This window comes from Ambystoma mexicanum, chromosome 6q (genome assembly GCF_040938575.1).
Source record: "Ambystoma mexicanum isolate Mex_15411 chromosome 6q, UKY_AmexF1_1, whole genome shotgun sequence".
NCBI lineage: Eukaryota > Metazoa > Chordata > Amphibia > Caudata > Ambystomatidae > Ambystoma > Ambystoma mexicanum.
Window position 1 is genome coordinate 4,308,438 of NC_090937.1, and position 23,176 is coordinate 4,331,613.

Below are 23,176 nucleotides of genomic sequence, written 5' to 3' on the forward strand. Positions count from 1 at the left end.
GTGTCCATATGTACGCCTTGTGGTGTGAGCATGAAACCGAGAAATTCGACCTTGGTCACATGGAATAAACAGTTTTCCAGCTTGGCATACAAATGGTGTTGTCGAAGCTTCTCTAAGACTGCCCGGACATGACCGTCATGTTCTTCCTTGGAATTTGAGTAGATGAGAATGTCATCTATGTAGACAAGTGCGCAAATGTCCAACAGTTCACGGAGCACGTCATTCACAGAGAATTGTAACGCAGCAGGGCCGTTGCATAACGCAAAGGGCATAACCTAGTATTGGAAGAGGCCATACTTCGTGCGGAAGGCCGTCTTCCACTGGTCTCCTTTTTTGACTCTCACAAGATGGTAGGCCCCTCGTAAATCCAGCTTTGTGTAAATCTGAGCGTGTTTCACCTGATCCAGGAGCTCTGGTATAAGTGGTAAGGGATATCGTTTTTTTACTGTGATCGGATTGATTGCTCTGTAGTCGATACAGGTTCTTAGGTCCCCCTCCTTCTTAGGCACGAAGAAGATGGGTGAGGAAGCAGGGGAATTGGATGGACGGATGAAACCGTTTGGCAGGTACTGATCCAGGTAAGTTCTAAGATGTTGGTTTTCCTGCTCTGTTAGAGCGTAAATCTGGCTGCTGGGGATTTGGGCTCCAGGCACGAGATCTATTTGGCAATCGTAGGGTCTGAGCGGGGGCAAAATGTTGGCTTTCTCTTTTTTGGAAGACATGCTGGTAATCCAGGTATTCAAGTGGCAAAGAGCCAGTGAGGACCAGCACGATTCCTTTCTTGGGTTTCAGGATGACGACGTCTTTGTTGTAACAGGTGTCGACACAGTCTTGAGGAAAGGTCAGAACTGGTTTTCGCCAGTCAAACCTAGGATTATGGGTCTCCAACCAAGGCATTCCCAATATCATCTGGAACTGAGGAGCACCGATGAGATCGAAGGTAATGTCCTCTTGATGCCCGTCCTGACACAGAAACTTGACTTTCTCGGTGTATTGTGTCACCGGGCCGGATGATAGCTGAGAACCATCCACTGCAGTGACGTTTCCGATTTCTGCTTTTGTTGGAGAGGAAGGCCTATTCGGATAGCCAGATCTTGGTCAATGTAGTTTCCCACAGCTCCACTGTCAATGTATGCCTCCAAGGCATGCATCTTTGGCGGTTGCTTGTGATTCACCAAAAGTACCGGAAGGACTAGATGTGAGGTCTGCACGGATTCCTTTTTCTCGGTCGACAAGTGGACCTCTACGCTTGCCGGGCTTTGGAGTTTCCCGAGTCCTGTACTACTTCTTTTTCATCGTTTTTGTCTGTTGGTCCAACTATTTTCTTGGGTGGTTTTACCGGGCATTCACGGAGGAAGTGACCTGCTTTACCACAATATAAGCAGAGCTGTTGCGGTCTCCTTTTCTCTCTTTCCGCCATTCATGTGGTTTGGTCTGGTTCTCACGGGGTTGCACATAAACTGACCATCCCTCTGTTCTGGCTCGATAAAATTTTCCTATTCTGCAACCTATGATTGAGTTGCACTGTCAAGCCTATGTAGTCCGCACACCCCTCAGGTTGGTTTACAACTTGAGCCAACACATCCTTAAGTTCTCCACGTAACCCTCGATAAAAGAGTGTAGTTCTCTTTTCTTCTGGCCAGTTGGTCTAGGCTATGAGACAATTGAAGGTTGCAATGTAGGTTAATAGATCTTGATTCCCCTGTCTGAGTGACAACAATTCATTGTCCAGAGCTTGTCCTCGAGTATGTAGGGCAAACAATTTCTCCATCTCATGCTGAAAATCCCCAAAGTTCAGAAGCAAAGGATCATCTTGAATTACCAATGGTAATGACCAGTCCGCCACGTTGCCTCCTAGAAATGAGAGTACAAATGCGACTTTGGCTTGATCGTTAGGAAAGGCTCCTGGTCCGCATAGGAAATGAAGGCGACATTGGTTCATGAATATGGTGAACTTGTTTGGATCGCCAATGAAGCGTTCGGGAGTGGCTAGGGACACCGACCGCCCCTGGAGAACCACCTGAACCGGTGTTGATTGCTGCGGTGTGGAAGAATGGGCCATCCCAGGCAAGGGTACCTGTCCTGCTTGTGCCTGTAGCATCTGTCTTGCCAAGTCATCAGTTCTTTCTCGAGTTACAATAAGATCCCTCCTTAATGCACTGGTTTCCTGTCTTGAAGCATGTACTTCAGCTTGTAATTCCCCCAGTAATTGGGCTAATTGGTCTGTTTTTGAAGTTTCCATAACGCCCAAGCAGAGAGTCGTATAGGCTTCGCGTTCTGTTACTCTCACCTAGTCTCTGCGGAGGCGTTGGGCCCCAGTTGCAGCCCTCCCAGGACTTAGATCACCCCCGTCAGGCCTCTCCCTCTGCAGATAAGCTGTGAGCGGCAGCAATTGGTGACGGTTAGGGAGAATTCTCTTTTAAGGCTAATTTCCCAAACCTAGTGAGTCCCCCAGCAGCTTTGCTGGATTTTTTTTGCTGGTTTGTTTTTTTCTCCTGCTAAGAGTGAGACTTTTTTCCTCCCACTCTTAGGATGTTCTCTGACTTTGTATGTGTTTATGGGCTATGGGGTCTTTTACTCCATAGGGTATCATCTCTTTTTGTATGTGTGTTACACAGCACCCTCAGTGCAGTAACACAGGGGTGTCACAGTGACCCTCAAACATAGACTCCATAACCTGGGACTGACTACTGTCTCCCAGGGCATGTTAAGTCACCATTGGCTTTATTAGTCCAAATTTGTGAACAGAACCAGTACAAACCATCATATTGTGGAAGCACTGGAAGGAGTTAATTAGATTGCCTCTGGGTCTGTTTCAAGGGGGCACTGTCCAGTCCCCCTTGTCGAGTTTCTAGCTGGTGGCAGTGGTTATCACTCGAAATATTCCACCAGAATATTTCCTATGGGATTTTCCCATTCATTTTAAACGCACCACTTTTTGGTGCAATGTTAAAGATACCGCCGGTTTATTTATTTAATATTATTTCACCGGTTGGGTCTTTTCGCCAGAACTCGATTTTAAAATGGCGTTTGTGTTCGTCTCTGAAACTCTAACCCAAGTCGAGCCCTTTGTTCCACGATTTTGGCGGGCTTCTCCACATAAGCCCTCCAAATGGTGCCACTCTGTCTGGGGTCCACAGGATGTGTGGGAGGGGGAATAGGCACGCTGGACTGCATTGCCTCGGCAACTCAAGTCGCACTCTAGTCTGATTGGCCCAGTGGTGAGCTGCCCAGCTCACCACTTAGCATGTTTGAGTGACAGCTAGGCTGTTGAATGGGGGTTTTTCTGCATAAAAGCAGGGCTTTGGGGACTGGAACTTCAGAAGTCACCACAGGACCTAAAGAATCCGAAGAGGGGAGAAGCTGAGCCATCTGCAACAACGACACCACCGGTGGAGCCCTGCTGCAACAAACACACCACTTTCCCAACGACAAGAGAAGATCTTCTGCTGGACGAGTCTTTTTCCTTTGAGCTGGTGGGACCAACCAGTTCACCCCTTTCGCCTTCCAAAGACGTCTCTTGGTCGAATCACCCGTGCCAAGCACCCGGCGGCCGGATAGCCAAGCTTCACCACTTTGACCGTGAATAAAAGGAACGCACCTTTTATCGATGAACTCCGTGGCTGGTTTCATCGCTGTGCAGTACAACGAATCCACGTTTCCTCCTCGACGAGATCCTCTGTTTCCCCTGGTCGAAACAACGAACTGCAACCACTGCCAGGAACAGCTGCCACTGCTGGAGCTTCCTCTCTCTTTAAGGTACTGTGTCCTGCCTGGCCTCCCTTACTTCGGTTTGCCCAAGGTGACCGTTAAATCCTTGGCTTTCCAACTGGGTTGGCCCTAGACCTTTTAACTTTACCTTCTTGAAGCACCCCAACCTCTTTTGAACATTCTACAAAGACTTTTAGTGCATTTTAAACCGTGTGATCCTGGGCACATTTTGCTTTGCTGGATTTAAAGTGGGCCTGGCCTATTAACTTTGGCTCTACAGTATATCCTGCCTTTATTCCCTTGTTGAGAACTCCTAAAAGTGTTGGGACCTGTTTTATTTCTATGCTCTGCCTTTTTCTCTCCCTTTAACTGAACTATTTGAGTGCCATCAGGTTACACGCTCACATCTATTTTAACAAATTGTGATGTTTTAACTCTGACTTGTCTGATAGTTATCAAGGGAGGTGTGTATACTTTACCTGGCTGTGTTTTAACTTGCTTGATTTAGAATGCTAGTATATTGCCTAAGGTCTGTTTTAAATAAATAATTATATACTTTTTATACGAAGCTCTGTCAGTGTTTGTTTGCTCTACTGTGTTTTTGGCCCTATTGTGTATACTCTATATACTGCCCTACTCATCTTGAGAGAAGTCTGACTGCTCAGCCGCAGCTACCAGGTAAATCTGGGTAGTAGACTGCTACCAATTGGGTTTACTGCTTACTCCTGTAGTCAATCTTTTTGCAGTGTTCCCTAAGGGAACTGCACAGGATTCTCCTAACAGTGACATTGCTCCTGCGTGGATATAAGAGAAGGTGAGTGCACTGATCTGTGACTATTGTACCTCTCAAACTCTTCTTCCCAAGGTGTGGTGTCTGTGAGCATGTACCGGCCCACAAGGCTCACCTGTTAATTATTGATGATAAGCTCTCTGTCCTGCTACTTCTGGCAGGGGCGCTTGTCGATGGGACCTAGTTCCTTCACTGATCCCAGGTAAGTAATAGTCCAGTCCAGCTGCGACTATGCTTCTCCTGGTTGGTAGTAAGTGTCTCTCAATGTCTCTTATCTCTTTCCCTTTCTGTTTTCACTTTGTCTCTTCTCGTGTTTGTATTATTGCTCCCAATATTGTTGTCAATTCCTGAATAATTTCTCTTCCGTTTTCTTCCCAATAGGTGGAAATACGCCCCAAAAGCAGCTGTAGTGCGCGGGACGCGGCCGGGTGGAAGATGGATGAATCCGCAATGTCCGACAGCAGGTAAGTGATGGTTTAAGGAAAAGCGCGAGGTTCGGTGGTAGCGCAACCTTAAACTGAATGACTTTTAAGTGTCTAACCTTGTCTTCCGTTTTTCCTTGCAGGTTCTGCTGTCGTGCTGCGGTGCCACAATGAACATGTCAGCGTCCCGGAAGATTTGAAGATGAATGCCAGGATCAACGAATACGCGCACAGGTGAGAGCAGATTTCCCCAGGTGGTAAGTATGATGGCAGGAAGCAGGATTTCCAAAGGTAAGTCTGATCCCAGGCGGCGGTGAGCATTATGCTGCATTGAAGTGCAGAATAACGCGAAGTGTCTGCCTCGGGGATCGGAGCAGCTCATATATCCGCGATCGTGGGCACGCCCAGTAGGCCTGGCTTGCCTGCCACACCATGCCACTCCTAGAGATTCAGCACGTGCAAGGCAACCCAATAGCAGCAGCCACACCCAAGAGTACACATGATAAATGTTCTTGTTTACTGTTATTCATGAGCCTGGCGCCAAAGGCCAAAGGCGCCAGGACTGTGTCCATCCGGGCCCCCTGTGAATGTGGCCCTTTGATGTTTTCGTTCTCAGCCCGATGACCATGACAGGGCCCCCCTCTTTTTTAATCTGTTCCTGGTAGATATGGGTGTCTTCAAATCCACAAGGATGGCCAGGACCCTCCCGGAAGACCCATAGTATCTGGGTGCGGCTCAATTTTAGAAACACTATGCAAGTTCATAGGGCCTCATTACAAGTCAGCCGGTCCGGAAACAATGGTGGCGGTAAATCCGCTGCCACCGTTGTTTCCGGACCGGCTGATTCCATGTCCTGCAGGCGGGAGGTGTCACTCCCGCTAGGTCTGACCTGGCGGGAGTAACAGCACCCGCCTGCAGGCGGACATGGAAACACCGGCTCTGTCATAGACGGAACCAGTGTTTCCATGGTTCCCATCCCCAATGAGTCCTATAGGACTCCATGGGAATCGGGCTTTGAATTCCGCCTCCAGAATTACCAGGTCACCGGGGTTGTAATGTCCCAGTCATTCCGGCAATCACGGAGGCAGAATGAAATTACCAGTCTGGTGGCAGCCTGCCGGTTTTTCCGGCACGGCTACTGCCGGACTCGTAATGAGGCCCATAGACTATTTTCTAAAATCACTCAGCCAACAAACCCCCACATACCTAAGGGACACCATGGCTACAATCCAGTTCTTTGAAGGCCTGCAATATAATCGATCTTCCAATCTTCTCATCACCATGGACATAAAATCACTTTACACAAGTATCCCGCAAACTGAGGCCATTGAATGCCTACGAGGATACCTAACCCATCACATGACACAGAGCAGGGTACCCACCAACTTCATCATCGAACGACTGGAACTAGCCCTGACGAAGAACTTTTTCTCTTGCAATGACTGTTTTTATCTACAAACATCTGGCACCGCTATGGGGGCAGCTTTCGATCCCAGTCTGGCCTTCATCTTTATGGCTGAATTCGAGAAGACTTTCGTACTGAATGAAATAAATCCCTTTCTCAACAATGTCAGCAATTGGAAAAGGTATATAGACAATGTGATCTTCGTCTGGGAGGGTGACCATGACACATTGAAAAATTTCCACAGTTGGATTAACTTGTGCCATACATCCATAACCTTTTCCTTGGAGTCTGATCCCACCACAGTCAATTTCCTGGACCTAAAGATACAAGCTAAAGACAACCATCTGTTATGCTCGCTATTCGCGAAGGACTTCACTATAAGAGCTGCCACCCACGCAACCTCAGAGACAACTTGCCCAACGGGCAGTTTTTTGCGTATAAGACGCAACTACACACACAAAATGGAATTTCGTCATCATGCTTCAGAACTACAAGGGAAATTACTCAATCGGGGATACCCCAGAAAATTTGTCAAAAACAACAAGAGGGCACTTCATACCCGCCGGGAGGCACTACTTCAACCCAAACCGAGGACAGACGAACAAGAGAAAATGATCTGCATGACCACCTTCTGTCAGGCAACTACTCAAATCAAACAAATCATCAAGAAGTTTTGGCCCCTTGTGCAGCTTAAAATTGCAGATGAACCCTTCCCTCGCATGGCACTAAAACACTCTAAAAACCTGAAAGAAAACCTCACTCATGCCAGATTTACTAAGACTACATCCAGGAACACGATATGGAACCTAAAAACCTCACGGGACATCACCCGTGTGGGACATGTTCCGTTTGCAGATTAACTGGCAAGATGAAACACTTTGATGTATTTGGAAAAGAATGGACACGTCGTTTTCAAATTGGAAAAGTTCTAATGTTATATACATCATTGCGCTTGAGCCTTGAGGTATGTAGGCCAGACCAGCAGGCCTGTACAGAAGCGGATAATTCAGCACGGCTCAAGAATCAGGTGCAGGAATCATGCGGCCCCGCTGGTCTCACACTGCATAGAGTACCAGCACAATCATGATGAGATAAAATGGTGGGTGGCAGACAAAGTACACAGCAACACCAACACTGGTAATGCGCTGAATCACAAAGAGGCCTGGTGGGTTTTCAAACTCAACACTGTGAACCATGGTCTAAATGAAACAAATGTGATTAATCCTTTTACTTGATGCACGCCTATTATTTTTCAGCTTGCACCATCACAATCCTTCGTCTGCGTTTATCGGTACCAGGCCATAGCACCGAGCATGTCCACCAGGTCCATAAAAAGTCAGTTGTGGGTTCCTCATCCCATATTCTACACACTGCAGAATGTTCCCCCTCCCGCTCCACAAGGCCTAATGACAACTTGGCATCACATGCCCTTGTACCTTCTTTAACCACGCCCATCTATGTGGCTGCTTTTTGACTCACCCTGTGAGCTTTGGCCTTACTTTTCTGATCAACTATGGCTGGGACATCTTGCCCTGCGAGCCTCACAGGCTCCTGCTAAGCAGGCTGCACCTTCTTCACTGATGGTGCAGCCCCGCCCTCTTTCCTGGGTTATGTGGCCCGGCTGCCATAACAATGCGTCAACCAGTCACCCATGCAGAAGTTCTGCGCATGCGCGCATTTCGTCACTCTGACAATGTACAAACACTTGCTGTGTGCGGCTCGCAGCGTCTATTTCACTTCGCCCGGAAGCTCCCCGCTCACTAAGAGAGCTGTTTCTCCGGTAAGTGCATCACTGGTCCCCCTCCGGGGGCTCGTCTCACGTCTCCATAAACCGCTGGCCTATTTGTGACATCGAGACGGGCATGCATTGCACGCTTCCCCTTTTGGGCACTATGCCACCTGTGCCATCCCTCTTCGCATTGTCTTTGGTTCTCTCCCTTCTGGGTCCCATCCGCCTGCCCATCTAACCCACAGTCAATCTATTCCTCCCGCAGGTTGAATCAGCCTTCTGGTATTTTTGAGCCCTCCTGAGCCACCGAACACCCTCAAGTTCGGCACCTCCTTCCAACCGCTACTAACCTTCAGGCTTAAGTAAGCCATTAATTTACTTTTTATTCAGTGGTTTTATTCTCAGGAATTGGTCCTGGACTCGCATGTGAGCTGAACTGCACCGCCAGTTCTGCCCGAGACTCAGACATGTGGAGTAACTGTCCATTCTGTACCACTTCATGTCTCCCACAGATATTCACGCGTTTACCCAGTTGGAATGCCCGTTCATTACTCGAGGGTCCCCGGGTCCACTTCACAGATAAGAGGACCCCTGTCAGGGCAACACATATGCCCAGGACGATAGCGCCTTCCCCGCAAGCTTGACACCTCGCAGAAGACCCTCTTTCAGGTGGGTGGTGCCAGCACAGACACAAGAACCTTATGCCTACACAGTACATGTTTTATTCTTAAAGTGAACCCTCTCCCACTACCCCGCAGCCCTGTGTTTTGTCTCCTCACTAACACATACCCCCGATTTTAATATTTTGCGCTCTCTTCTTAGTAGAGCCATATCTGTAGGCACAGATGAAGGCAGCCTCCACTGCCTGCCGAAATGTCCTTGGACCAGCTTCCACTCTGCAGTCTATTCTACACCATCAGGAAATCATGTTCCGACGTTGACCTTGGATTGGTCTTTACATACCCACTGTAACCATATACTGGTCACTTGCACATCCAGAACAAATTTCTTTTGAACTGGTCTAGAGCCTACAATATAATTCATAGTTGTTAGGAATTCACTTCCTCCTCACAACTACATTAGGCTCCAGTTCTGTGGGTTGCTGATTTTATTTTATTACTATTTGTGTAAAATACTTGTCTTGAAAAGTGTTTTTTGTCACCTTGTATATGCAACACATTAGTTGCGTTGTACTAGATGTGTATGTATTTCTGTGTTAATTTCTTGAGAGTGCACTCTACATTGTGATCTGTGTATTCTCCCTGCTTATATACGTTATCAATGTTTGCAAAGACCTTGTTTGTTCAGAATTATTTTACAAACACAGTCAATAAATAACCGCTACTAAGTCAACCGTTTTTCTGTCTCAACATGGGTCCTTGATATGTGCCATCTTTCTAATACAGCACTTCTTTGTCAATTGATTTGAACATCCAGGGCCGAGATAGGGTTCCCTTTCTTTCTTTTCGAGGCCAATTTGGCTAGTGCCTCCACCCTTATAAATAATTGACACTGACATCATTAGTGTTCTTCAAATGTGCATGGGAAGACCAGACCCCGTCTATTTACAAGTTCACGGAATCGTCTGCATTGGCCAGCCTAGAGTTTAACCGGAAAAAGATCCTTTGGCTGGCCTATGCAGATGACATTGTATTGTTAGACAGAACAGCTATAGGACTACAGCGACTGCTGTCCTAGCTGGGTGAATATGCCAGGTTGAATGAGTTGTCCATAAACCCCCTCAAGTCAATGATTGTGGTTTTTAGACACCCACAGAAAAAAATCCACTACTCAAATTGCTTTCTGGAGGGTCAAACCATCCCAAGGGTAGAGGAGCTAAAAATCTGGGCTATAAAATATACACTTCCCCTGCTTTTCACAAAGTTGAGACAGACATAGCCATGAAAATCTCACAAATCACATCTCAGATGCTGAAGCTAAACTCTAAATGTTGCAGATTCTCCATTGTACCACTATTAAAATTATATTTGGCAAAGGCGGTTCCTGTGATTTTATATGGCCTGGAGGCAAAGCCGCGGCTCTGGCCAATAAATTGGGAGTACTTTGGAGGGAAGGCTATGGGAGAAGGCTCTAGGCCTCCCAGTAAGTACCCATAGCTGGAGCCTGATAGTTTTCTGCCAACATTACAATGACAATCCCTTGTGGAGGCTTTTGATGAAAACTAAAAACACATGTGATGTCATCAGTCATGTCATCAATGACATTTGTGATGTCATGGGTGTTAGTCCTTGCAGTGCACAGTGGTAGCGCGTGTTATGGTTGCGTACCTTACCATAACTGGTGAATTTCTGGGGTTTTTCGGTTTTACTTGTAAGCATAGTATGGATACGTTGGTGTTGGTGCAAAGTAGCTGTAACGATCCTGTAACAAAGGTTTTTTGCACTGAAGTTGCTAGTTTGTTCTTAGGGCAACTGAAGCATAACGTCCATTCACCAACGTGTTTGCACTGAAGTTAGTAGGCCACTGTAACTCGACCCTTGGGCACTGTTACCGGAATATTGCTTTAGCATAGTGTTTTCTTTAAAGATGATAGCTGTTTGGTACTGCAACGGAACCATAACGTCCTGTTGACAACGGTTTGTCACCGATTCCTTGGCTGCCCTCATGATGAACGTGTGGAAAGGCCAAATTGTCTGGTGTATGTATCCATTTGCGCTACCCCTTCCTTTTCCGAATAGTGTTGGTGCATCTCAGCAATTACAGATGTACATGCTAAGTGTTGGCGAGTGTTTGAGTAGTTTCTCTTTTTGTGTTAACATTGCATGGTGAATCTGTGCCGCACAGTACTGGCCGAGATGACTGCAGATGAGCAATATGGACGTTTCCTAGGGAGACTGCACCTGACCGGCATATGTGCAATCACACTGCAAGTATTCGTAGTACTCCATTAGTGGTCGCATGTCTGCATATTCTAATGCACTTTTAAATAGTTGTGGGAGCACATGTGTATCCGTTGCACAGCTATACCCATGCATAGGGCATCCACTGTGTGCTGATAACACTGCCCCTGTCGCCAGCCCTACGGATTAATACGGTAGGCTACCGCATTTCAAGTACTCCTGCCGACTACGTGGGTGGCTCTGCAAACCTACCAATGTGTGGCTGCAGCACACCTGGCTGTATAACGCCGACTGGTAAACAAGGAACAGCAACCTGCAGTGTAACATGGGCGTGTTAAATGTCGCATTAATTTGATTGGTGTGCTGCTTGCCTTTCCATGACCCGTGAAATAGACACATTGTGTCTGCACTGAGCAGTGTGACGGAAAGTGTCAAGAGGTTGCCTGCGGGTCGTACAGTTGAAGAAAACATGTAACGGCAGGTGGGACAGTCTGCAGTGAGTCTGCAAAATGGCAAAGCTGGTGTGGCTTGGTCACGCACATACCAGTGCATGTAAAGGCAAGTAACAAACAGAATGTTCAGAGCGCAAACAATGTTAGTGGTGGTTAGAAAAGTACTGTAGCTGCATAGGTCGCACAGAATAATTGCCTTCCTGCTCCACGTAATGAAGCTGTGTTTCGCGTTGTTGTAAACATTCTTGTATTCCAGAATGTATGCATCTCCGTCAACGCTCCTCCTAAGACTAATGGCGTAACATGAAGTGTTTGTACTGCATGTGACAACTGAAATGAAAGCACAAGGGTAATTTCATGTACAGCATTTTCCACATCTGCTGCGGCCAACAAGAGGGGCACTCCTGTAGGGCAGCGGAGCACTAAAACATCCTTGCAGACCATATGCCGCGCTACAGACCCTTACCCGGCAAAGTGCATTATAATGTGCATGTACTGCAACGCGCTACTCTACAGAGGGAAGGTACTTGGAAGTGCGTGGGAAGGGTCCGTCCGGGGCATGACAATGACTGGCGCTTATGTAGGTGAGGGCAACCCAATAATTCCGTCTCTCGGCATGTCGCCTATGGTTTCCATGCAGGTGCTGCCCCTTCCGTACCAGACCTTTCCTGACGTTCCTTCTGTGGCGTGTGTCAGAAGACAATAATAAATGGAAATGAACTGGGAAAGGAAAAAAGGGAAATAAAGAAAGCACCTTTCAGAGATGAACAATGGAATAGCCAATGAACGGATGCAGGGCGGGAGGCGTGGCACTGTGCAAAACACTGTAGTTGAATCGGTTGGAAAGGGGGTCGCTGTAGAAAGAGGTTTCTTTATGTGTTGCAGAGCGTTTTGAAGAGTTTCAGTGTGCAACACTTACTACAAAAATGTTTCTCACTAGTTTCAGGAAGGGCACCAAGGCAATTTGGATGTGGTGTGCAGAAATCGGGATGGCGGGCATAGTAAGATGAACGTTATAGCTGGGGAAAACTGTTCGTGCTGTGAAACGTCATATTCCCATGTGTGAAGTATGCCATTGGCACATGTCGTAGAAAGGCACAAACACACTTCTTCGCAATGTACCACGTTTTCTCCATTTGTTGGACAAATAAAAAATTACGCAACCACTTCAGTGTCTGCACAATGCGATAAAAAGTTATACAGGAGATCGGAAACAGACGCATGACCTGGGCAAGTGCCTCCTTCATCGCAAACGGCACTGAAATTCGTGTAACATGCTGTGCAATTTTCCCCTCACAATGAACAACAATAATGTCGGCATGATTGCATAAAGATGCCTTTGGTCCCGGCGCGCTATTCAAATAAAGAAATACGAAATTGCGTGTCACCAAAGTGTCACACAGACAAACCAAAATCAGTCACTTCATTGTAGGTACTCAACAGCACTGCACATTCATATGATAGATTCCAAAATGAGCAGCCACTGCACAGTGTTTTCCATTCACTTTCAATCGATGTATTTCAAACTCCGCCAAAACCTGCACGCTGTCACTCGTGAAACACACAGCCATAACCGCACCCTCTACATTTCTGTGGACAAATACACTGTGTACCACAGTCTGTGCGTACACACCACACCCAGAAACCTTATTGACCAATCCCGTATCCTCTACAGGCCCATTTCTATGGCTGTCATCTGCAAAAGGGGGGTACTAACACGTGCCACCCTGCAACTATCCCGATATTCGCAGGCATTTTGTGCTGTGCGCGCGCAGGAGTGGGGGAATAACTTTCAACCAGGGTAGGGGACGTTGTTAGTTATGGCGGCTCTTAAAAGAGCATTTTTTAAAGTTTTCTTCCATAGAAACACCTTTTTTTGTGGTTTGTACGTCAGCTCACATTCTTACAATAGGGTCTTCAATGCAGCCTGTAGATTGTGAAACACAATGTCATTGCCACTGGTCGACAAAGACGCTGCGTTGCAATCAAAATTTCCACTGTGCGGCGAACAGGGAAATGGGACGCCACAGCAGAGCTACATATGACTAATTTTAGTGGGCACACTGCTACGTACAAGAGGCCCAGCCATGCACACAATTGCTTTCAGCCTTGGCACACACACCACAACACTATCATCTGATACACCATGGCAGCGTTTCCCCAAACCTTTGACGCACAGCACGCTTCCCTCCAGCCAACCACGGGCCGCGTCCGAATGTTCGCCGACATCACGGCGTAGCACAGGCCAATGAGACTTCGGTCTGCGGAGTGGACAGGGAAATGGATCCGCGGAGCAGACCCAGATATCAAAATATTTTGAGACGTACCTTTCAGTTCTTTGCAACAGAAGTACTGGTCAGATTTGCACCAAACACATGAAGCACGCTTTTTGACCTAAGCCCCAGCTCCTACCACAAAATTGGTGAAAATCCGTCCAGCCGTTCGGGCTGTAGCCATGGTCAAAGTGTTTGCCCATTCAGTCTATGGAGAAAAAAAAAGATTTTTGAGACTCCTCCTATAACTTTGCCCCCCTGCACAAAACCTCGCCCAACTTGGGGAAAATATTCAGAGCCGGCCATATACTTTTTTTTTGCAAAGTTTGGTGAGGATTCATCCGGGGGAGCAAAGTTAGAAGCCGCCGAAAAAGTGCTCATCCTATGAGTTTTAGCCTCCGAATTTGCACTCAGCACTAGCCATCGATGCTTGACAAGAATGAAATGTTGTGCTATGTGCATATGAGAAATTGAGGTGGCAAGTGACATTTTATACCTGGCTAATTTTACCCGTTATACAGATTTAAGAAACCATATCTGCACAGACGCATCAGTGCATGCATACGTATAAATGCTGACTTATTGCAATTCATCTGTGTTTGTTCTTAATGCAGGTCTACCAACAATGTCACATTGACACCAAGGCCCAGTGTGGAAAGTCCATCTTTCTATTTTTAATTGTGTTGTCTTCATGCCAGGATTTCAAGATGACCTGTCGGTGCTATCCACCAGATGTTAAGATGGGGGCCCACCAAGTTCACCTTACTTTATTTTTATTGTAGCCTCTACTTGTCCAAACCTCAAAATGGGCTCTATGCGCTGCATTGCCAGAATCTATCCCGTTCAGGGGGAGTGGAGTGTAAAGGGATGCCGAAGACAGAAAAGGTCTGTGCAGGGCTAGAGAGAGCATTATAGGATTCAGTTTCTTTACAAACCCCTGCCCAAACAGGATATTAGTCAAAGGTACATTCGGTCCGGGGAAACTTTGACAAAAGAGGGACTGTTAGGCTACTATGCCGGCCGGTCAGTAATGCAATTCACCATGAAAGAAAATGCTGGACACCATCACTGGCAAAGATGTAAATTATTTACAAAAACTATTATTTGCATAAATCACCCTACCTGCCAGTTGCGCAGTCACAGCTTGAAATGGTAGTTGTCTGAATTTTTCATTAAGGGGCTGTATTTTTCTATAGCTCACAAGCTCATGTTTTCCATAATCCAGCTGATATATGGAGACAAGCCCATTTGTCAAAATCCCTCTCAACAAAGCTCGGTACCACCTACAAAGTAAAGTTTTTATGAAAACCAATTTTAACATAAGCATATTCAAGGTGTTTTACATATTGAATTCTACTTTCATAAAGCCATACTTTGACATGAAGAACAACCGAATGGTTCACAAGGCATGGCATCAAATAAATGTCCAAATGAAAAACATTAATGATTTACAAAATGTGCTTTTCTTGTGCGTCTCACACACATATACTGTATATTTAAATATTCCAACACACAACGAAGCACAGCACACCATGGTACATACTTAATTTGGACTGAGCGTTTGTGCCTTACTGTTGGCATTCCCAAATTATGTCCAACTCATGTTTTTGAAGGAAGTAACCTTAACTTTTAAACACTTATTTTATCCAGTAATAGTCTTTCCACGGCTTGTACCTGTTTGGACTCACAAGCTATGAATCTTAGGCTATCAAGTGGTTGGTCTAGAGTATTAGAAGGGGGTGTGCTTCCTCAGAGAAAGATGGATATCGATAAGGGTGCTCCTGTCAAATTATCCCTATACATGTGCTGGTACCCACAATCCCCCTCACAGTCTACATCCTGGGGTTGACACTTTTCCATGGGTCTGTACCTATGAGAGCAGGATGTGGCAACTGGTACTTGGTATTGTAAGTTAAATCCGCCATACACATGTGTGCTCTTGCTAGTGTCCCAGATCAGGGAGGGTGGATGGGTGCTTTCTATTCATATCCGAACAAGAACCGGAAAAAGTATCACTGGGTAAGTAACATTTGTCTTCTGGGACTTGCAAATCTGTTTAGAATCACATGCTATAAATACATTGAGCAGTGTGGGTTTTTGATAGTTTGTGTGTGCAGTTGGCATTGCAGAAAACAAACTGTGGTAGTGATTGACCCATTTGTAAATCTGCTTGTCTGTGCAGAGTGTGAAGACTGAACTCCATATTGTTGGTTTGAATAATGTGTTTAGGAGAACACTGGCTATAACTGCAGATGTAGCCCGTGTCCCTCATGTGGAGACTGGCATTGTTTTTTTTTATATCTAAAAGGCTTCTATGCAAGACTAGTAATGCTGTACTGAAGGCTACCATACATTGCTCAATGCTGGATGTGCCTATGAGCAGGATCTCTTGCTCCAGTGCAAAGGGAAAACATTGGATTGATTTTCATATTCTCTTGATAAACACACTTTCTGCCCTTAACTGTGGCTTTTGGAAAAGAGCTGGCAATTTACTTGATTGGTTCACATGAAACTCCGATATTGGTGAAAACCATGGGTGAATTGTAAAAACTACCTTTTACTTCAGCATGCCAACAGATGGCTCACCCACTGGTCGGGAACTAGCTCATTTACCCTCCTAATCAAGGGCATGGCTATTACAAGAACTACCTTGTATACTTAAGTAAGCATTTGTGAATTCATTCAAATGGTGGTAGCATAGACCAATTAACCTTGTGTTTAAATCGCAGCTGGGTGTCGTATTAGCTACTGGCAGATGTTTACTTTTATAACTTTATTCAGATACATGGCATAAGCATAAATCAAACATATAACAGACAAAATAAATATGGTGGTGTAATGATAAACAAACATGTCCGATGATAATGATAACCAAAGGGATCAAGCATCCCTCAATCCAATACACCATCTGCGACAGGTATTGTGGATCAACTGCACTGTCTGAAGTATGACTAAATGTCCTTCCAGTGACAAGAAGATACTGTTAATGAAATAAAAACGTCCTTGTTATTAATAGCCCAGATGAGGTAATTCTTTATGGCTTTCAAGACCCCGGCGGGGGCGGACATGGCTGGTGGCTTCAGCTCGAGCTGTGGGGCGTTACCGGCTATGTCCACCCACAGCCGGGGTTGTGAAAGCCATTCGCACCCCGGGGTTTATCTGGAGTGGCAATGTTTTTTTTAAGATGGCTGCCACCATATGGAAAAGGGACTGAGTACCTTTTCCATGTCTATGTTGTAGACTGGACCACAAGGCTCCAGTCCAGCAGATAAGTGGGAAGGGAACGGGTGGGGAAAGTTTTTTTTTTTTTTTATTTATTTTTTTTTAAGTTATTAAGTTATTGGGTTGCTCTCTGTTGCCTCCCCACATTACATTTTTTTTTAAATGGTGCCACCTGGGGAAGGGGATGAATGAACGTTGGACCGTTTTTCCATTCTGCAACTGTGAGCCTTGAATTTTGGGCTGAAAAGAGGGGCCAGATGGCATCAGGGAAGACTAGGAAAAAGTGGTGTAAACTGACATTTTTGTGCCGCTGGGTAGGCTGCCAAGTAAGGAAAACTCCCGACTGGCTTCTATGATAGAGGCAATTGGCCAAATTGAAAAGTCTGTATCGAGGCTGGAAAACAAGTTCGATAACAGAAATGAAAAAGTGGCGCAACACGAATCCAGAACTTCCATCCTGGAACTGAGAACTTATAAGCTAGACAAGCAATGCTCTCAAATAATCACAGTGATGGAATAGATGGGAAGAGAGATGGAACCATCATTAAGGGGAACAAAATGTTGCAAACCCAGCCTGAATACCTGGAAAACGTGGTTTGTGCTAATCATCGCACTTAGAATGGAATGACCAATCACTTTTGTGTCCATCTGGCTTCTGGACCTACTGGGTCTGGAGGAAAACCCCAAAAATGTTGAAAAGTGTTATAGAATCAAAATGCACCCCATCTCGAAGCCCTCTGAATCTCCATTAGGACCAACACTCATTGTTAAATACTCAGATGTGAGCGATAGAGAGAATCCTGGCATCAGCTGCAACAATGAACGATCTCAGATACCAGCAGCAAAGAGTTCATATTTTTCCTGACCTGTCGCGGTGGACAGAAAAAAGGAGGAAGAGGAAGAAGCCAGCTGTGCTTAAAAAGCTTTTTTTGGCCTGGGCGCAATGGCAGTGTTGCCCAGACAGGTGAAGGTGAAAGTTACCTGGAAGGAGCGGGAAAACACTTTTTGGGATACTGATAAAGCTGAAGACCCGCTAAAGCCGATTCCTGAGAAAGCCGCCATGGAGGAAGACAAGATATGAGGGGACATATGAACAGTTGATGAAGATTTTAAATGGGTTTAGTTGGAAATGGTGTTATATGACCCTACTGTTTTCATACATGTGTTGACCGCTTCTGGGCATGGGAACACGGGACTGTGGTCTGGGGGATAGAAACAGCACAAAGTTCATCTGTTTCATTTTTACTCCTACAAGGGAAATAATTAGCTTTTTCATTGAAGCCTAGTGGGGCTCCCACCGCTGCGATCTATAATGTCTGTGCTGAACACTGTCTTTACCTTTATTCCCCCCACATTAAGGTGGACTATCAGAGAGACTTCAGGAGGAAAGTGTTCTTCGAATGGTGTTCATGTGTTCAATATGGTGGGTCTCTCGGGTTGAGGACTTTGCTCTTGTTCTGTTATGCATTCAAATTGCAATAAAAAGATTTTTTTTTTTTTAAACGAGAGGAAAGTAAGTAGGAGCCTAGGTAATCATTTAATTATACAGACGGAATCTGACAGAATTCGGTCTTGGGGATCAGCAGAATTGTTGCATATTCAATAGACTTTTTGTGGTGGGTGAAACAGATCAGACTTGGTCCAATTGACAGGACAGAGTGCAGCCATATTAAGGCCATATTAAGTCTGCCCAAGGTTCTATCAGCAGGGCAAACAGTGAAGGTGTAAAGAGCAACCTTGCTTGGTGCTCTTACAAAGTGGCAATGCCCTTCTCATCCCATTATTAATATGAACTGTGACTGATGTATGGGTATACAATAATTCAGCACAAGATATAAAGTATGGGTCACATTTACAGGTCCCCAGCACATTAAACAGAAAGTTCAAGGACACTGAATCAAATGCCTTCTCGGCATTCAGCATGGCATCTACAGCTGATCATTCTGGGCCTATTTGAGAAAGGAGACGAAACGGGCGCCACAGATTCAGTGCCGCGAGACGCCTGGGAATAGACCTGGTCCAATTGAATAGAATGGGGCATATGGGTGAGGAGACGGTTGGTAAAAACAGATGCAAATATCTTCATGTCACCATTTGTGGCACAGCGAGAAGACCCGCACTCAGGGGGTTTATTAGATTTTAACAAATAATATCAATACTGTTTCATGGAGAGATACCCAACTACCATCGACTCCTCCCAAAGCCTTGGAAGATAGGGGCCTAAGACAGGGCAATACTGTCTTTTTAATACGATTGTCAGCCGTGACCAACCCTACAGATAAGGTGTGTATCAGCCACTTTTACTCCCTAAAAATAGGCGAATACTCTGAAAAATAAAAATAGGGAGTACAAATACAACAAAAAATAGTAAACAGGCATGCAGGAACTTGTACTTGAAAACAACAGGGAATGCTTGGAAAGCTAAAGTGCACGGTAAAACCGTGATCGTCCTTTAAACCGTTAACAAGGAGAACATATGATATCACAACAAAAACGGTTATATTAGGAAGAGGGACATTTAAGGTGCATCTTAGGTATGCCAACACATTGGTAAAATGGAGTGCTCACACTCAAACACAGAAAAGGAGGGGGGGCACCCAACTCGGCGTACCTATCCCTCAGGAAGAACACCCTAGCCCTGGCGGGGGTGTCTGTCCCTGGGTAGCGCGTGGTGTATCGCCTACTAAAAAGATATAGAGGAGAAAGCTGTCCCTCAGCCTTCTATACTGGTGGCTGTGTCCAATGACTGACACATGTTGTCCAAAAAAAAGAGAGAGAAAACAGAGAATTAAAAAAATGGTATTCTCCAGATGGTTGAGCAATGTTCAACAAGGTGTGGATTAGACCTTGGGGCTGCTTGATCTAGAGGGTAGGTACAACCTGCTGGCCAGGTCAACTGTTTTTTCCTTTCCAAAGTGTATAACTTTACTGGTGCCCGTGGGTCACTAAGGTTGGGATGGAAAACAATTCGTCTGGAGAGACCACTGGTGGATGGAGAGATAAAACACAGCCAGGGAAAGGCTGGGGGGCTAAAAAAAGGCTCTTGTAAAAGTGTTGAGCTCACTCGGTGGTGCCGGGCGTGCTACAACACGTTATTCAGGAGGAAAATCTCTCTGTCGGTGTGCAAGAGATCAGAAGTGGGTCATGAGAGCCCTCATGACCGAAAAGGGTCGACCGGTTTCAATGGCGATAGGGATTTGTGCCATCTTCGTCAGGACCGTTGATTTTAGATACAGGCTGGATTGCCAAGGTTCAGAATTCAGCTGAACATGATCGAAATTTTTTCCAAAAAAAAACCTTTTTCTTGTGCCCCTGCTTTCACCCAAACAGCTCCATGGACATGTTTGGACCACTAATGCATGTAGTCCCACAGGAACAAACTGCTACTGTTACTGCCTGCTCAGAAGAAGTAAATGTGTATCTTTTAATGAATAGTTGTAATGAAATAATTATTACAAAACCATTCCATTTTCCAGTCAAAATATTTGCACTTGCTTATAAAAATACTCCCATTGGGAAATGGACTTACATTTTTACTCCCCAAAAAATCATTTTACTCCCAACTATAAAAAATAGGGAGTAAAATACTCCCACTTCAAAATCTTATCTGGAGCACTTACTTGCCAGAGCCTGTCCGATCTCGATGCTTTCACACTAGGCAGGCTGTCATGAGTTTTCAAAATGTTAAAGTCAAAGGAATGTCAAGCTGCTGCAAAGCCTCAGCAATTACTAACGATAAAGGGAGTAAAAAAAGGGTGAGTTCTCAGCTTCCCTCATATTGTCCTTAAAGTTATATAATGTATAATGGTAATGAAAGACATTTTCAATATCAGGTGGACTGTTCAGAATGTATTCCTGCACTGTTACAACTAACTGGAAGGTATATTCTACCCTTTTCACATTTAACACAGTGTGCAAGTACTGTGAATTTACAGGCTGTCTGAGACTGAAAAGATTTGGGATTATGTGTCAGATATGAGTTTTGAAGCACCTGCTTTGGTTTCAATATAAAGCATTTACTTGGGGGAAATACAGCTAGCATATAATCTTTGCAGCAACAATAATAATTTGGGCCTAGATCCCTTAACATTCCTCCAAATATTCTTAAATACTCCAAATTCTGGGACCATAGCAAGGCTTCTCATGTATACCTAGGTCTGTCAAAGCATGGAAACACAAGGCACCAAACCGATTTTTTTTTCAAAGAGTAGAGTAATGGTTTTGTGAATAGTGGTACCAAAAGCAATATTGACCAAGGCATCAAGTTTAAAACACAATTGCGGCTGAGGACTGCAGTCTGTTTCCAGTTCTTAGCAGAGATTTGGGGCAGCATAGCACATGTCCAAACTTAGGACAACAGTACAGTATACACCAACCATTCTCTTAGGGAAGACAAGTTTTATGTATAGACCCTCCTGTTTGTATTCAGACTCCTCCATCTACTAAATGCATCCATGCACTCCAAGATTTCGCTAGCAGCCTTAGAGAATATCCTATGGGTAGAAATTGTGCAGTCCTTATGAACATCAAGAACCATGTTTATTGGGTAATGTTTTGTTTATTGGAACATCACGGAATTTGCTGCAAGCATGAAACAGTCAATCAGTGATACAAATTAGGATCAACCACATTTGGTCCATTTGTATTAATCAATCAACTGCTGAATCTATGTTGTTTCATCGATCAAAATTACTAACCTGATGAGTTACTTTGTGGTAGGTTGCTTTGTGGCCTTTTCCTTTTAATGCTGTTGTGCCTCCCATTTACACCCTACCACCGCCACTCTTACCCTTTCCCACAAACACTATTCCCTCTACATATGCCCATTCATTTTACCCCTGCGAAATAACCTACCATTAAGTAACTTACTGTGTAGTAATTCTGGTTAATAAAACAACTGTATATGCAACACTTGTCTCTAGAGAAAAAAAGCAATGGATCACTACCAACTGTTGCTGTAAGTAAAAATAGTCTATTTCTAGCAATGCATGACCTATGCACCAGAGTGGGTTTCCTGCATATTTTAGTGCCAAGAGTTGTTAAGATGGATATTCAGAATCAGCACTGTGGACAGATTATGAGGGGCCACCCTGTTTGCACCCTCACAAAATCAAGTTAGACAGAGTATACAAAAAATAGTTATTTGTTTAGGCCTTAGACAACTAATCTCAAATAACCACAGGTAAGTAATACACAAAAATATTCACTACTAATATATATACATTCACTTTGGTGTGTTCTGCTATGAACACTAGCACTTCCCTTTAATACAGAAATACTTTAAGGTACTTTAATGTAATAAAGCAAGTGAATAAAGGCGAAACAAGGAAACTAGCTCTGCAAGCCCCCTCTTCGTGGTGCAGAGCTGAATCTTCAGGGAAACACTTCTTGTTCCATAAACTGAGGATCAGTAGAGTCCCAAGGCTCAACTCGGGACGATGGCCAATGCAATGAAGTAGCACAGAAGTTTGTCTGGCTAGCCCACAGCATTGTTCCGAGACTGTTAAGAGTGCATCCAGCAGCTGGATCTTTGAGCAGCGGTCAGGACTGGTTGTTCCAATCAAATCCAGGGGTCGAAGCACAGATGAACGTCTTCTTGAAATCTGAAGGTAGGCAGAGCTTTGCTGGGCAAGGGAAGAAAGGGCTGCTGGCCATCTAATGATGAGTTCCAGGTTCTTAGTCGACTGCTCTCCTCCATAGTGGGTGTTGGTTTAAATGATAACCTAAGGGGGCATGCCTAGGCAGCACACCACGAAGCCGTGTCTGCTGTGAGCTCCGCGACAGGGCGCCTGATCCGCTAATTCCGAGAATCTGCACCCAGTCTTCTCTAACACAGGCTCCGCTGATGCCCCGGAGTATGGTGCGTGAACTGAGGGTCAAACCGCAGCACACAGAGCTGTAAGAGGTGCTCCAGCCCACGATGTCCGACCGGCACTGAGGGAAAGATGGCGGCCGGTGCACCTGGGCTGGGGGCGCAGTGACTCCGTGCCGCAAAGCCCCTTTGATGTGAAGAGGCAGGAGCTCCTGTTCTGGTGTGCCAACCCGCTAATAGAGTTGGATGACCCCACGGCGTATGAAGGAGCTATCCCACGCTCCCATTTGGGGCACTTGACGGCTGTGGCCCAGAGATGGGTAACGTCTCACCTGCAGAACCTGGCTGAGCACGAAGGTGAGGAGAGGTGGGAGGCAACGCTGCGCCGACCCAGATGCGAGCACCGGTGTAATAGAGACACCATGTGCGGCACACCGGCATCCCGTCCCCTGGTGGTCGCGGCGTTCACAGGCTGCCTGGGTGTGCAGCGGCGGCGCCA

General features: G+C 45.5%; 1 protein-coding gene across 2 annotated transcripts in view; it reads right to left on the reverse strand.

Annotated features, from left to right (window-relative positions):
- The window catches only part of TDRD7 (tudor domain containing 7), a 2,843,905-nt gene that overhangs the window by 54,020 nt on the left and 2,766,709 nt on the right, over positions 1-23,176 (reverse strand). For both annotated transcript variants that reach the window (XM_069630367.1, XM_069630366.1), the window contains one exon: positions 14,766-14,926. In XM_069630367.1, the coding sequence (XP_069486468.1) occupies positions 14,766-14,926 (161 nt within the window). The remainder of the gene's footprint in view (positions 1-14,765; positions 14,927-23,176) is intronic.